The sequence below is a fragment of the Phyllostomus hastatus genome, unplaced genomic scaffold, assembly GCF_019186645.2.
Source record: "Phyllostomus hastatus isolate PE091 unplaced genomic scaffold, TTU_PhHast_1.1 phas_scaffold_46, whole genome shotgun sequence".
Lineage (NCBI taxonomy): Eukaryota > Metazoa > Chordata > Mammalia > Chiroptera > Phyllostomidae > Phyllostomus > Phyllostomus hastatus.
Window position 1 is genome coordinate 18353131 of NW_025334032.1, and position 16391 is coordinate 18369521.

General features: G+C 55.2%; 1 protein-coding gene across 17 annotated transcripts in view; it reads left to right on the plus strand.

Annotated features, from left to right (window-relative positions):
* Positions 1–16391, plus strand: part of MCF2L (MCF.2 cell line derived transforming sequence like) — a 169144-nt gene that overhangs the window by 134819 nt on the left and 17934 nt on the right. For all 17 annotated transcript variants that reach the window (XM_045821649.1, XM_045821648.1, XM_045821653.1 and 14 more), the window contains 12 exons: positions 2037–2156; positions 4063–4179; positions 4716–4865; positions 5828–5952; positions 7315–7429; positions 10666–10785; positions 11093–11284; positions 11771–11962; positions 12609–12768; positions 13617–13690; positions 13946–14022; positions 15797–15863. In XM_045821649.1, coding sequence (XP_045677605.1) covers positions 2037–2156; positions 4063–4179; positions 4716–4865; positions 5828–5952; positions 7315–7429; positions 10666–10785; positions 11093–11284; positions 11771–11962; positions 12609–12768; positions 13617–13690; positions 13946–14022; positions 15797–15863 — 1509 coding nt within the window. The remainder of the gene's footprint in view (positions 1–2036; positions 2157–4062; positions 4180–4715; positions 4866–5827; positions 5953–7314; positions 7430–10665; positions 10786–11092; positions 11285–11770; positions 11963–12608; positions 12769–13616; positions 13691–13945; positions 14023–15796; positions 15864–16391) is intronic.

A 16391-nucleotide genomic window follows, 5' to 3' on the forward strand; every position in this document is an offset into this window, starting at 1 on the left:
GAACTTCGTGAACATCGGTCGGCCCGGGTCAGCAGGAGCGGGCACAATGGAGAGGTCACTGCAGGCATGCTGGTTTTGCAGTTCCCTTCTGAGCTGGTACTGAGCTGCCAGGTCCCCCCCATTCCCTGTGCATCCCCCACAGTGTTGTGTCCTAGCATCAAGTGTGATGGTGAGACACAGGGTGCAGGGCTGAGTGACCCCCTATTCTCCTGAAAATAACCCCACCCAGGCCCAGTGCTGGGTCCAGCTGGTGAACATGGGTGACTCTGCAGACCACACCTGGGCAGATGGCACCTTGGGACAGCTCACCTCCGTGTCCATGCAGCTGCAAACACTTAGCAAGCACCTGCTAAGGTGCTGGCGACCAAAGACACATGGTCCTTGTCTTCCAGGGCTATGCCAGTGGTGCAGACATGTTGGGGGACCATGTAGAGGGGGTTGCCTAGGGGGCTGCAGGCAGGAAGTATAGTGCCTTACACCTGACTCAGAGGCAGCGGGTCACTGAAGTCTTAGAGCTGCTTTCAAGTCTCCTGGAAGATGATGGAGGTGCCCAGCAGGTACCGAGGATCTTCAGGTGGAAGCTCAAGGAATGGCCAGGTCGCAGACACAGGGTGGACATCACCACACAGCCCAGGAATACCCCCAGATGTAGTGGGTTCTGCGTGCAGACGGGCTGCCTGCCGGTCTCTGACAGGGGGCTACCCCGCTCCATGCCTTTCAGGGTTCCCTGTGAACAGGTCTGCCGACACCAGCGGGGATGTTAGAGTGGGGCTCAGGAATGACCTTTCAGCTGAGACACTTCAGCCAAGAGGGGAAAGCTGTTTCCCCTCTTCCATTTCTTGCTGCCTGTCCGTTTCAGGCCTTAGGGCTGTGCCATTCTTTCCCATGTATCATGCGTTAGGTGCATTCCTGCCTGGCCATCCGGAAATCAGACTCACTTGCCTCAAGATCTCTTGCTTTAGTGATGGGGTCTCCCCGGACTCCAGCATCTGGAAGTAATCTGGCATCCAGAACGGCCTTTTACGATAGATCTGTCATCGCCACATTTTTGAGTGCTTCGCGTGAGCGCTGTGCTGAACTCTGCCTGCGCCTTAGGTCATTTAACCCTCACGAGTGTGCAGCGAGGAAGGCACTTTGTCGTCTCCAGTTCAAAGGTGGGGGAACTGAAGCACCAGAGGTTGAGTAATTGCCTAAGGTCCCTCATCCCTTGTAAGCAGAGCTGATAACTGAACATATTCACGTAATCGTATCTAAGTGTATGTGCATGCCTATTTTTATCTTTCTTCTAGGTAATACAGATATGCATCTGTATGGCTTTCCTATTTAACAAGTGTATTAGTTTCGTGGGCTGTTATAACAAGCTCCCAGACCAGATGGTTTAAACAAAAGAAGTTCCTGACCTCACAGTCTGGAGGCCTGGAGGCGGGAAGTCCAAGATCAAGGCGTCCGCAGGGCTGATCCCCTTTGTGGCTGTGAGGGGGAGCATATTCCAGACTCTCACCCAATTCTGGTGTAGCTGGATACTTGTGGCGACCCTTGGCTTGTGGACGCATCACCCATCTGTGTTTTCGTCTTCACGGGGCCCTCTCTCTGTGCGTGTTTGTGTCCAAATTTCCCTTTTATAAGGGCACCGGTCACTGGGTTAGAGGACCACCCCCACACCTTACTTTAGCCTCTCTCCAAGTCAGGTCACATTCTGAGGCGCCAGGGGTTCACACGTCAACATCTGAACTTCAGAGGATGCAGTTCAGTCTGCAACAAGTATAATAGGCTTTTAGACCTTCTCCTTTATAAGTAGTATAATGTAGCTGCACCAAGCAGTGTGACTTTTTCCCTTTTCTTTTTAGAAACAGCGGTGTCTCTGACAGAGTTAGTGTCTCTGTATCTTAGCGTGACATTGCTGCCTTGAAAACACCTGAACCCCTGAGCTGGGTCTGCCCCACCCAGCCTGCGCGGTCAGCTGCAGGTGCATGGGAACCCTGAGCTCCACTCCAGCTGTCCACACACGATGCCACAGCCACTCCGTTCTCTTGCAGGCCTCCTTCCCAGCAAACCTGCAGCTCGTCCTCGTTCTGCGCCCAACAGGATTCCTGCAAAGGACTCTCTCTGACCTGGCCTTCAAATTCAATAGAGATGACTTTAAGATGAAGGTGCCGGTAAGTATGCCCTGCTTTAGTTGCACAGGCAGAACTAAGCGTAATTGCATTCTTGGCCCATCTGTGATCATTGAAACCCTCATGGTGCTAACCTCAATGCCGTGAGCAAAAATAAAGCCCGAAATGACTCAGCTGGAGATTGTATTGTACTTCATCTCATGCAGCCAGGATCTGTACGATCCTTCTTTCCCACCTGCCATGCCCCACCCCTGGTTGACTGTGCAAAGCAGGCCTCGGATAGATCGCTTAAAAGTACAGGCATTTTGTGAGAGCCACAAGTCTAGAACATTCTCACAGCAAGTCAGGCTGAAGAACAAGAGAACCCAATGTGCCGAGTGCCATCGCCTGCCTCCTAGTGAGGACGGGCCAGGCTCTGCCAGCGCCTGCAGACGAGACGGGCCAGGGAAGTCCGTGTGAGCACCCCCAAGGCCTGGAGAGGGAACCCAGGTGCCCGGTACGGGTAGCTGGCCCGGGCCCTGCAGAGAGGTCACTGCCTCGTCTCCTTGCTCCAGCTCATGCAGGGCAGCTTCGGGAAAGGGGTGCTGCCTGGTAGCAGCCGAATCAGTGAGCCGTCAGAATCGGTGTTCACAAATATCATCTTCCGCATCTGCAGTTCACTGACCCGTTTTTGGTCTTTCTTCAGTCTCACAGAAGGCATCATCGGGATGCTGTTTTTAAAAGTGTTCAGGTTTGTGTTTCAGCGCTGTGTGCTGAACTCAGCGCTCAGTGGGAAGTGTCAAGAAGGATGGTGGGTCCCTGTGCCCTTCCTGTCGTGGTTAAATGTGTGTGCAGCACAGACAATTGTTAGGCGAGACACAGAAGCCACGAAGGAAGGTGGCTGCCACTCCGAGATTGCCCAGCCAACTAGTCTTCAGTCATGCTGCTTGCGAATCAGGCTTGTCTGGCTGCATGGAGACAGTTTCATGAGAAGAACAGAGAGAAAACGGGGTCATGTCGGCTAAGAACAGTTTTCTGCCTTAAAATGACATGTTAGCCCTTTCTTTAAATGAAGACTGTGCTTTGATCAGGAGACCTCGGCATCGGCCCCGTGACAGTTTGGGAAAGACGGTTCTCTGTGGTGGGGCTGTCCCGTGCGCCAGGGTAGCAGCACCCCACCCCCACCCGCCAAACCCTAGCCCCGCCCCACCCTGGACACTGCGGCAATCAAAACTGCCCCCAGACATTGTCGCATGTCCCCTGAGGGACCGAATCTCTCTGGGGGAGGACGCCTACCTTAAACTAATACAGTATTTAATAATACATGAGGTGGTTTCACGTAACAGTCAGGCTGAACCTCTCAAAGACCTGTTGTGTAGTATCTATGAGACAGCTTGCAGAGAAAGGCTATTTTTATCTGAAACTCATGGACAGATTAACCTCAGAAAGGGCAAGAAAAATACAAAAACATAAAACCTTGTCCTGTGTGGAAGAGCTCGCTTGGCCACTGCAACCACGTGCAGGTCAAGGGCGCTGTGCTGACCCTGACTCGTACCTGTGATGACCTCACGGGAGTTCCGCAGGAGTAAAGACAAAATCGCCTTCCTTCCAGTCCAAGCTCTGTCCGGTTGCCATGCTGAGCTTGCCTGGCCGGAGGAACATCTAAACCCTTGTCTGATGCCTGCTGCCCATGGCAAGCCCGGCTATGCCGAGGGCGTCGCATACTTGGGTGGTTGTCACCTACAAGCTCAGCCATCACAAGCCCATTCCACGGATGAGGAAGCTGACACAGAGAGAATGAGTGGCTTGCCCAACGTCAACCAGCCAGTTAGTGGCAGAGCGGGGCTCAAACCCAGTTGCCAAGCCCATGATTTCCACTGCCCTGCCGCGCTTAGCTGCCAGCAGGAGAACATTTCCTGATCTGCGTGCTGGGCGTTCTGCTTACAGGGGCAGTTTCTTTCTCCTCTAGGTCATAATGCTGAGCTCAGTACCAGAATTACACGGCTACATCGACAAGTCCCAGCTGACCGAGGACCTGGGCGGGACCCTGGATTACTGCCACACCAGGTGGTTGTGTCACCGCACGGTGAGTCTTTCCGGCACTCTCCGGTGGGTGCTGCCTTCGGCCTGTGGTTCTCAGTAACCCCTAGTTAATGCCCTAGAATTGCTTTTGCGTTTTGATGCTGCCTTTTCCAAAGACATGTTCATGTAAACCCAAGTTTTCTCCCGAACAGCGATGGTCTCAGTGGACCTTAGTCATCCAAAGAAACAACATGAGTAATAAGTTCGGGAGTGGCTTGCTCTGGGCCAAGAGACAGAAAAGAAAGAAAGAAAAGCCCCATGCTGTTGTAGTTTGCAGCACTCACGCCTCTCTCGACCACGGGAGATCCCTCGAGCTTAGAATGGCTCTAGGTGATGAAAGCGTGTGTGAAGAGTGTCCGGTATGTGTCTGAGGAAGTCGTGAGGCTAGGAAACCAGTGGGAAGGTATTTATGTCCCGCAGACCAGGCTTCTGTGGCTCTGTCCCCTCCGGGGACGCCCGTCTGATCCTTGCCGATGCTTCTCAGGCAGCGGGAGGTGCGGTGTGCGCACACGTTGTGACGGTGTCCTCCCTCTTCCCAAGGCCATCGAAGGTTTCGCCCTCATGGTGAAGCAGACGGCCCAGATGCTGCAGTCCTTCGGGACCGAGCTGGCCGAAACGGAACTGCCCAATGACGTCCAGTCTACGAGCTCAGTGCTCTGCGCGCACACAGAGAAGAAAGTCAAAGCGAAGGTACGTGCAGCCTCTGGGGGGCAGGGGGTGTCTTGTGTCTGCGTGGGAGGTGGTGGAGCAGAAAGAGCTGATGTCAGCATCAGGTAAGACAGAATCAAAGGGGTTTCAAAGACGCCTTTTGATGCCAGTGCTCTGGGTCACCTCTGTGATGAGAACTCGAATATGCGCCTTTTTTAAAAAGCAGCATGTTAACGCAGACACTTCATGTGGTTGGCTTGAGCGGCTCGGGGAATCTGACTGAAGCAGGTTGTCAGAGGCGGCTTCTCCCCGAACCAGCTCCCGAGCTGCCTCACAGCAGCGTCCTTCCTCTGGGTGTTTCTGCTGCTTGGCAGTAAGCCAAGACAGGAATTCTGTCTCTGAGGGCCCAAAGAAGGCGGGCGGAGAGGTGGTGGGCTGACTTGGAGAGGCTGACATTCATGGAGTAGTCGCTGTGCCCATGTATTCACCGTCACCCCCTGGATAACCGTGTTCGAGGGAGACGTGCTCCCCGAGCCTGTCGCACCCCCTGCCCTACCTGCACATCGCAGGCTGATGAGAGTCAGCGGTGACCATGACCCGCAGGTGGTCCTTGGGGGCCGCCCCCACCCACATCCAGAGAACCCCTCGCTCCCTTTCACTCCTGGCAGCGAGGATGGTTGCAGAAGCAGGCACCTGGAGGTCTGGTGTCCTGTTACTCTCCTACCTTACCCTGCTGCCCCTGCGTGACCCGTAACCCTAGCTCTGCCCTGGTCGCAGCGGGAGGAGTCTCCCCGACACCTGCCTGCTTTTCCCAGTGAGCACACGGTCAGCACAGGGGTAGGAGGACTCCACTGTGTCTGGTGCTGTGCCCGCCTCACTCGTCGTGACCCTCCCACTCCCCTCGCAGGGGTGATGCCCCACAAAGCCCACCATCGCCTCCAACCCGGGCGGAGTCCTGGGGAGTGGGTGGGCTTGGGATGCAAGGTGCTGTGCTCTTCCCGCAGGAAGACATGAGGCTGGCGCTGGACGAGGGGCAGAGCATCCTGGAGAGCATCAGGGAGCCCCTGGCCAAGAGCCCGGAGCAGAGCCTGAACCAGGACCAGCTGGACAATCAGACCACCGTGCAGAGGTGAGGACCTCGGGCTGCGGGGGCCTCTCGGGTGACCAGCCTCTGTGGAAATGAGAGGCGATAGGCTGAGGGCAGAGGGACAGACGGACAGGAGCGGGAGGTCCCACCCCACGTCGCCTCTCTTAGCCTTATTTCCTCACCTCAGAGGGAAGCAAGAGGACCTCGGAGTCCTTACCGCTGAAATGCTGTCCTTCCACATGCCAGAGAAGGCAGCCTCTCTGGGGAGATGCCTCAGAGTAATCTCTCTTTTTCGTAAGCATGAAGGGCCGTTTAAGGGAGAACAGGGGTGACAGGAGCTGGCAGGCTTGCAGCTCTGCGCTCGGAGCTCTCCTGTCCCATTTCACACCCGGTCTCCGCCTGTTTGCAGGTAAGGGAGCCACCTGAGGCCCTTCCCTGCTCCAGCCCCAGGTTTTGGAGGCATGTCCTTTCTTTCCCTGGAAAGGGGATGGTGTGTGCTTCCCTCCCTTGGTTTCTAGATGAATGACGGGACACAGGGTAAGGTGTCTGCAGGGTTAACTGCTGTTAGCCGACACCTCGTGATGCCCTGCGATGTCCACACAGTGCACACTTCCTCCCCGTTCCGTGCTCTTCACCACGCAAGCCAGGTCGGCGCTGAGACCCCGTCTCCTTGCTCAGGGACAAGTGGGGGGCAGGTGCAGAGCAGCTGTGCAGCCGGCCCAGGGGCTCCCAGCCCCTCACAGACAGGTCCCAGACCTGGACCCTGGCTGGTCTTTTCAACTCTTAGCCCTTGTTCCTGCCTCGTGTCCGAAGGTCACACGCTGAGCAGGTGTTCTGGGCCAGGGACGCAGAGCAGGCCCTGGGGCACCGGACAGGCCTGTGTGGATGGGATGTCACTGACGGAGGAGGTGGGAGCTCACTGTCGACTCCCCCCAGACCCAGTTTTCTCATTTATACAGTGGGGCTGGCCTGAGCACACCAGATGCGGTGGGTGTGGGACAAGGTTGCTCACACTTGTCCTGCACGGTGTGCAGAGCACACGGGAATGACAACAGCAGGTGGTGGCCGCAGTTCCTCACCCGAATGTGCCTCGTGGCAGCTCACTGCTTCCTTCACCCCCAAACCAAAGTTTTAAATAGTAACTCCAAACCTGTACCATCTCAACCTCGTAAAACTTACTTAGCAGGCTCAGCTGACTGCCCTCCCTTTCAAGTCAGTGGGCCCTGAAGAAACCCCTGCCTGCGGATCCTGGGCTTCAGTCCCCAGGATAAGAGGAGGCCAGAGTCTTAGGGAGGCTGCTTGGAGACCGAGCCCCCCACTGGTGCTTCTATCGCCGGGGGTGATTCTTCCCAAGGCCCCATGGGTCACTCCAGCACACAGCACAGTGCCTCTCCTCTTTCCTAGGCTCCTGGCCCAGCTGAATGAAACCGAGGCTGCCTTTGATGAGTTTTGGGCAAAGCATCAGCAAAAACTTGAACAGTGTCTGCAGCTCCGGCATTTTGAGCAGGATTTCCGAGAGGTGAGTGGCCCAGAGTGCAGGGAGAACCTGCAGATGGGCACCTGGCATCTAACTGCAGGGAGCTGGTAGGTGGGCTGGATCACCTGAGTGCCCAGAGCTGAGTCACCTGGTCGACTGTGGCTCAGTGTGAAGTAGTCTCCGTTAGCCACAGCAAGCCGCAAGATCGAGTTGGACTAAACCTTAAAATATGTGATTGGTGAGTCAATCATTACATGCAAAGATTATGTAAAATCTGCTCATTGGCATGAGCTTCCACATTAGTTGTCACTCAGGCAAGCCATCTCTTTTCTCCCTTCATGGTCATTTGTGTGCTCTTCCTCTGCACGGGCCCTGGGCACACACAGATTGGAGATGCAGCCCTGCCTTGGATTCAGTGTGACCGGCTGTAGTAGAAGTGATGCGCCATCATGGTGTTAGGTTGTTAGAGGTGGCCAGCTCTTTGGAAGCCTGTTAATCATGTATGGATCAGAATGCATGCATTGACACTTCCCTGTGGTCTGGTCGTGGTGCATCGGAGGAATGTAAAACGGTACGCCATCCGGAGCAACACAGACCCAGGGCGGCGCCTTCCCTGTGCTCAGGAAACCTGGTCACAAAGGGAGACTCATACATCCACAGAAAATAAGTAACCACGTCAAGTTCTGTGGGGAAAAAAAACCTAGGTGGGTGCGGGGCCACTTCTAGGTGCCAGGTGAGGAGGCCCAGAGGACCGTTCTGTGGGGACGTCCTCCAGCTCTGGCCCTCCCCAGAGAGTCGTGAATCTCGCCTGTGGGGAATGTGGCCTTGTTCAGCAGCCTTCACTGAGCGCTGCTGGTCCGGGGCCCATGCCGAGCTGAGGCCAGAGAGCCGAAGCAGCCTCCAGGACTCAGGCCAGAGCGGTCACACCAGCCAAGGAAGCACCTGGAGAAGATGGTCATTCCTTACTTATTTCTGTGGGGACTGAAGAAGGCGCTTCAGACAGCCAGACTTTTTATGTGTGGGTCATTGTAGATTCAAGTGCTGTTGTAAGAAGTAATTTGGAGACATCCGTGTGTTCTCCACCCAGTTTCCCTAAATGGTGACATCTTTCCCAAACTAAAGCACAGGACCACCGCCAGGGTGCTGTGCCTGGCATGCTCAATGCCCGGAACATTCCGTCACAACAGGGACCCCCCACGTTTCCCTTCTCTAGACGCACCCACCTCCCTCCCACTTCTACCTTCTCCTGGACCCCGGCCGCCACCGATCTCCGTTCCCATAATGTTGTCGTTTCAAAGACATGCTGTAGTTGGGGTCACACAACACATACCCTTTTGGGATTGGCTCCTTTCACTCAGCAGGATTCCCTGGAGATTCATCCAGGTGGTTCTGTGTGCCAACACCTGTTACTTTTCACTGCGAAGTAGTCGGTATTCCGTGGTGTGGACGGGCCATGGGTGAACCAGTCACCCACTGAAAGCTCCTGGGCTGTTTCCAGGGTTTGCTGGTACAAATAGAGCTGTTATAAACATTCACGTACAGATTTTTGCGTGGACGTAAGTTGTCATGTCTCTGAGATAAACGCTCAGGAGTACAGTTGCTGGGTCATAGGGTAGTGTCATGGTTAGCTTTTTTAGAAAAAGCCCGATTGTTTTCAGGTGGCTGGAGCATTTTACCTCCCCAGCAGCCGTGGGTGAGGGGTCCCGTTTCTCCTCAGCCTCACCAGCACTTGGTGTGGTGTTGTTTTAACTCCTCTACACATTCCGATAGGTGTGTAGTGATGTCTACTGTGGTTCTATTTTGCATTTTTGTAATGGCTGATGACCTTGAACATCTTTCCATGTGCTTATTTATCATCAGTGTGTGCTCTTCCGTGAAATGTCTGTATCTCTACTTCCCATTTTCTGACTGAATTATTTCCATTTTTGTTTTTACTGTTGTGTTTTGAGAGTTCTTTATGACCTTTAGATACCAACCCCTTGTCAGACATGTGGTTTGAAAGTATTTTCCTCCAGCCCGTCACTTGTCTTTGTGCCCTCTTAACCGGGTGTTTCAGAGAGCAGAGGTACGGTGTGGACGAAGTCCCGTTTACACTGTTCCTGCGAAAGACTGTACTTTTGGTGTCAGTCCTGGATCCCAGAGACGGTCCCCTAAACTACTTTTCCTAAAAGATTGCAGTTTTTACACTTCAAGGTGCTGTTGACACAAGGCGTGAGAATGAGGTCAAGGCTCACTTTTCGGGTCTCGGAATGCCCAGCCGCTCCCCCAGCGCTCGTCTTTCCCCCACCCGCCTGTTCTCCACTTCTGTCCAAGGTCACGGGGCATGTTTGTTTGGGTCCATTTCTGGGTCTGCGTTCTGTCCCTCTATCAACACATGGCCTCGATCGTAGCTGTTATACACCTGGAGATCAGGTGGATGAATCTTCCCATTTTATTCTTCTTTTTCAAAGTTGTTTTAGCTAGTCTAGTCCCTTTGCCTTTCCATGTAAATCTAAAGTAATCTCATCTTCATCTATATAAAATTTGCTAGAATTTTGATAGCAGTTGTGTTAAACCTCTATTTGAGGGAGAATCAACATCTTTACTATGTTGAATCTTTCCATCAATGAACCCGATATGTCTCACCACTTATTTAGATTTTCTTAGACTTTTTTTGTCAATGTTGTGTACCTGTTCAGTACATGTTTTGTCTGATTTACACTAACATATTTTACTTGTAAAAAAGCAGTTATAAATGGTATTTTTAGTTGCAGTGTCTGTGCATTTATCACTATATGTAGCAATACAGTTGGTTTTTGCATATTTATCTTGTCCTCTGAAAGCATGCTGACCACACTTCCTCCAGGCGTTTCTTTGTCCCCTTGGGATTTTCTGCACAATCAGGTCACGCACAAACCGGAACAGTGTGACTGCTCCCTTTCCCGTCTGCATGCCTTTTGTTTGTTTGTTTACATCTGTAATTTTTTTGCCTTACTGCATGGGCTCGAGCTGCCACCCCTCGTGCGACAGCTGTGGGAGCGGGTGTCCTTGCCTCGTTTCCGGTCTCAGGGGCAAAGCCTTGTTTCCACCAGCATTATCTGTGAGATGCTGCCTGTAGGGTTTGTATAGACGCTCTTTATTAGATTGAGGGGTCTCCCTCCAGGTCTGTGTTTCTGGGGGGAGATCCCAGTTTCCCTCTCCTCCGTCATTCCTGGTTTCAGTCATGTCTCCATGCCCTTTTCTTTGTCTGTGGCTGTTTTGATGTGGGCCTGAGTCTCTCACCCGCTTCTCTGTTTCAGGTCAAGGCCTCCTTAGACGCGTTGGCTCAGAAGATAGCGACCTTCACGGACGTGGGCAACAGCTTGGCGCACGCGGAGCACCTCCTGAAGGACCTTACCAGCTTTGAGGAGAAGTCCAGCGTAAGGACTGGGACACGGACTGGTGTGACTGGTGTGGGCGGGGGACAGCCTAGTGAAGAGGTACCCAGGGTTGTCACCAAAGTTTCTTAAAAAGGCACAGGAATTTGGCTTTCTGCCATCAGAGTGGAAGCCCCCAGCCCCGAGCAATGTCGGCAGGTGGCGGGACAGCTGCCTGGCCCACCCACCGCTGACCCCTGCTCTCACGCCCTACTCACACCCTCCCCTCACAGATCCCTCAAAGGAAGTAGCGCTCTCTTTCTTGTACTTAACCTAAGCTGAGCTGTGTGTCTGGGGTGGCTCTCTGCAGGCAGCCGTGGAGAGGGCCCGCGCCCTGTCCCTCGAGGGGGAGCAGCTCATCGACAACAAGCACTACGCCGTGGACTCCATCCGCCCCAAGTGCCACGAGCTCCAGCACCTCTGCGACCAGTTCACTGCGGAGGTCGGGCAGCGGAGAGGTCTACTCAACAAGTCACTGGAGCTGCACAGCCTCCTGGAGGCGGTAGGCCCCCCCAACCCCACGCCCCTGCTGGCAAAACCACTCTTGGCCCCACATGGCCAGCTCCCTCTGTGTGGGATGCACCCGTCATTGATTAGAAGCTGGCCCACACCCTCCTGTCTGGACGCCTTTCTCGTGGCCTAGTTGGTCGTGTCCTGACACAGCTGTTTTCTAGAATTCACTAGCAACAGCTAACGGTTTCTTGTAAAGGCCCGGAAACTTATCACGTTCCTAACTCAGTGCATTGCCTCCCTGTATGTGTGAGTCCTGTCCTGGGTGACGTGCTCAACGTTTTAGAGCACTGCATTCCCTCCGGGGGGTCCTCTGGGTGCTGCAGCAGAACTAGGATGATGCAGCACTGAAAATATTCCCCCAAATGTAGCGGTCAGCGGACAGTGTGGGAGACAGCCAGCAGGCCCCAGCGAAGACAGCCCCCACACAGCTGCTAACAGTGCCATTCTCTCCCCCTGCAATGCTTCCCGTGTCCAGTCCATGAAGTGGTGCGATGAGGGGATTTACCTGCTGGCCTCGCAGCCCGTGGACAAGTGCCAGTCCCAGGATGGGGCCGAGGCAGCCCTCCAAGAAATTGAGAAGTTTTTGGAGACTGGTGCAGAAAATAAGATCCAGGAGCTCAATAAAATTTACCAGGACTACGAACCCATCCTCACCCAAGACCTGCTGGTATGCCAACTCGGGCCTTTCACCGGTAGCTCACCTGTCCTGAATGGTGGGGAGTCACCCTGATGATGTTCAAAAGAATCATCTAATGAATTCTTAGAGGATAGTCGGCAATTGAGAGAGATACAGGGTCGGAGGGAGGGGTCATCTGGCTCAATTTCCCTTACACAGAAGTCATGGTCATGCGTCCGTCAAAAGGTGCATGTCCTTCCCCTGCAAGGGGCGCGTGTTTGACGAAGTGGCCATTCCTCAGCCCTGCTTCCCGTTGCTCCTCCCAATGTCGTGCTGAGAAGGACTCCTCTTCCATCTCGGCCAGCTGCACTCAGCCCACCCCCTGGGGCGACCCACGGGCTCACTGTCCCTTCCACAGGCAGCCTTCAGATGCACGGGAGAGCTGTGTGTCCCTCCCTTCCAGCTGACCTTCCCCTGGGCCCAGCACCCCTCCCTCCGTCGTGGGGCTGCCGCCCCTGAGCAGCCACAGCGAGCAGCACCAGTGCAGGATGGCCGCGCCAGCGGCAGGTGCTGCGTCGCAGCATCTAGAAAGGCAGTCACGCTGAGGGTGTGCACGCGGTTGTTCTGTTTTTGAGTTGCAGACACCAGCACTTACAAAGCATCTGGCTAACTAGTCTGTCATACTTTGTCACTTCAGGAACACGTGCAGAAGGTCTTCCAGAAGCAAGAGAGCATGGAAGAAATGTTTCACCGGAGACAGGCCAGCCTGAAGAAGCTGGCGGCCAAGCAGACCAGGCCCGTGCAGCCAGTGGCCCCCCGGCCAGAGGCGCTCACCAAGTCGCCCTGCCCCTCCCCAGGTGTGTGCAGGCTTGCCTCCTTCCTTCAGGGAATGCCCTCCTTCTGTTCCAGGATTTATTTTGTAAATAAAGTTTTATTGGCACTTGGCCCACTTACTTGTTTACTCTCATCTCTGCTGCTTCTGTGCTCAGCACAGCAGAGCTGATTGGTTATAGCAAAGAACTGAAACACCCACTGTCACAGGACCCTCCTGGGACTCTTCTCCACACTCTAGTCTCTCCCCAACCCATCCGCTCTCAGTGCTGTTGCCAAAACAGTCCCCCCGCCCCACACACACACAGCTCCAACCTCAGCCCCAAAGCCTCCCTGGGTGGTGTCTGATGCCTCAGCCACTTCGGCCACCCCCAGGCACCACAGCTGCTGGGCCGTGGCCTCTCATCGCTTCTCTCCCCAGCACAGTCCTTCTCACCCCTTCCCTGTCCCCAAAGACACTCTTCCCCAGCAGCTGGGACCTCCCGCTGCTTTCCTGGGGGTGGGGGGGAGGGCCTTGGTGAATGTTTTAAGTTGGTGAGAGCCCTGGAGAGCTGGCTCCCGGCCCCCAGTGTGTAGAGGTCTCCTGGCCAAGGATTTCCTTCCCTGGTGGCTGGGAGCCCCTCTAGGGATGGGAACTAACTCCAGCGGGCTGACCCCAGGTGGTCCCCCGGTGTCCCCTTCCTCCCCCTCACCTCCCAACCCCATTTTCCTTCTCTTCAGTTTTGCTGTGCTTTCGTCACCCTTCTCTAGGCTGCTTGCTTTTTTCCTCTGAAAGTAAAAAAGTAAATCCCAGACACTCCTGGGTGTGCTGTTTCCTCTCCAGGAAATACGATACAAAGTTACACCCACTTTTCTCCTCTTCTTCCCAAACCAGGTGTCCGGAGAGGTTCTGAGAACAGCAGTTCTGACGGCAGCGCACTCCGGAGGGGGCCCTACAGGAGGGCCAAGGTGAGGCCCACCGTCCCCACGCTGTTCTGAACCCCACCCTCCTTGGCGGGCACCCAGCCTGGTTCTCCCAGCCCTTTCCCACACCCGGGCCCACACACCAGGGCCGCCCTCCCCTCCTTGTCCTGCAAGGTCTCAAGGTTTCCCATCTGCTCCCAGACAGAAAGTGAGCTTGGCCTCCAGAGCCTTAGTCAGGACGTCCGGCTGTGTCTTCTCGCTTTTGGAGTCTTGATGCACTGTGTGCTCTTCTCTCTCCAGAGCGAAATGAGTGAGGGCCGGCAGGGCCGCAGCAGCTCCACGGGGGAAGAGGAGGAGAGCCTGGCCATCCTGAGGAGGTGGGTGGTTGCCGCTGGGCGGCTCTGGTCCAGATACGACAAGCGGGACCCACCTAGATCTCAGCCTTTGGCCAGGACAGTCCGAGTACAAGTGAGCCAAAGTTGGTGAAAAATGCCAGCCTCTCCCCCAAAGCCGTGATGTGGGGCCCGCACACGTGTGCAGTGCGCAGGCGTGGAGCGCACGTGTCCATTGGGCACGTCTGCATCTGAAACCAAGAGAAATTGGGGTTTCCCTTAGAAAAGCCACGTCTGCCCCTGGGTCCCTGGGCAGAACTGTGAAGATGTGAAAAGGACTGTGTTTTTCCTTCAAGGCCAGGTGAGGAGGCAAGTGTGACCCAGCCCGCCCAGGCCCTTGGGTCACACATGCGGGGTCAGCCACGTAACTGCCCCCCGACCCAGCTTTCTGTCTCCTCGGAGGCCTCGGTCCCTCCCAGGAGCCATTCCGAGCCCTCCCGGCTCCATGTGCGGGGGTCACTTCTCTTTCCTCATCCACCCCTCCGGCTTTTCTCACCGTTCCTCACCCCCCAGCTCTTCCTTTTTTTTTTTTTTTTTTTTTAAGATTTTATTTATTTATTTTTAGAGAGAAGGGAAGGGAAGGAGAAAGAGAAAGAGAGAAACATCAATGTGTGGTTGCCTTTCATGCGCCCCCTACTGGGGACCTGGCCCACAACCCAGGCATGTGCCCTGACTGGGAATTGAACTGGCAACCCTTTGGTTCACAGACCCACACCCAGTCCACTGAGCTGCACCAGCCAGGGCTCACCCCTGGCTCTTCTCACTGCGCACCTGGGCTGTTGCCATGGTGTTTGCCGGAGGTCCTGCACATCCCACCCCGGGGTTGCGTCTGTCCCGAGCACAGAGCTCTGATGAGGTCTGAACTGTTGACAGGGAAGGCACTTCCAAAGTCCTTCCCAGGATTAGCAGGTGCCTTCCCCCTCGAACCCTACCTTCCAGCCTAGCTAGGCCGTCCACCCTTCCACAAAGGCAGCCTGCACCCTACCACCTTCCTGGGTCCGTGCCCTCTGAGATCGGTACATAGAATGCTGTCCCGGACCCCAAACACAGTGCCCGGCCCTCAGCATCCAGCTCAATTCTCCACCAGGAACATCCTCCCCTTTGTGCCCACACTGTGCTCTATGCTTCCAGACTAGAGTGCTCCCCTCTGAGGCCCGTTTCCCCCCTCCCCCCACCTCCCCGTTTAGGATCACTGCCTCTTTGAACTGAGGCCTACCATCTTGTTAAGTACTGACAGCCATTTCAGAATCGATTGTGCTCAGTAGTCCCAAGCTCCCCCCCGCCCCCTCCCCGGAGCACCCCCGACCCGGGCTCTAGTCCCTATGTGTGAAAATGGATACTTGTGGTTAGAAGGTGACCCTCATCCCTAAAAAGACACCTGAGCAGCTGGTTTGCAAACCCCTGCCCCTCCTGGCACTCCATAACATGATGAGCACATAGTAGTTCCACACATCATCACTGTATCCCACTATGCACCAGAAGGTGGTGATGTAAACTGAACTGGCTACAGTGATGCCTTGATGGCCCGCAGGCAAGGAGCCTGGTGTGCATGCGCAGCAGGGGCTCTTCCTGGGGGACAGAGAGGGGCGGCTGGTGAAGGAAGTGGGGGCGAATCTGCAGGGGTGGGGAGACTCAGAGATGTGGCCTGAAAGAGGCGGAGGCTTGAGGAGCCGAGCTTCTTGTGTGCAGCTGGCCCCGCAGCAGGGAGGCGGGCCGGGGAATCTGCTCCTGGATTGTAAGTCCTCGTGCCCGTTCACAGGCACGTGATGAACGAACTACTTGACACGGAGCGGGTCTACGTGGAGGAGCTGCTCTGCGTCCTGGAGGTGAGCCTGCCCTTGGCGGACGGCCGGGCGTGTGCTGTGGGCTGGGATTCCCCCCAGGTGGCCTTGTGTCTGCCACCAGGCATGTGAAAGAAGGCTCACGGCAGCTTTACTTATAACAGCCCCCAAAGTGGGAGCAACACAAATGTCTGTCAGTGGGACACGGGACAAGTAGGCTCAGGTGGGTTTGCACGGAGACAATACTTATAGCAAGAAAAGGATCTGCCGCTGCCCAGGCCAAACACAGCCCTCAGGAGCTCCGTGAGGAGCGGAGACGCGGACCAGCGTGCATGCCATTCCTGCAGAGGAAGTCCAGGCCGTGCAGAGCCGGGCAGGTGCAGAGGGTGGGCGGAGCCCACTGGTGGCAGTGGTGGCCTGGGGAGGGCAGAGTGGCTTCTACATCTTGATCTGGACAGTGGTTACGGGGCTGTAGACATAATTCATCAAATGTATACATAAGATCTGTCCCCTTCGTAGAAATATCTGGATTTTAAAAAGGCTAGAAGAAAAAATGGAACCTCCTCTCCCCAC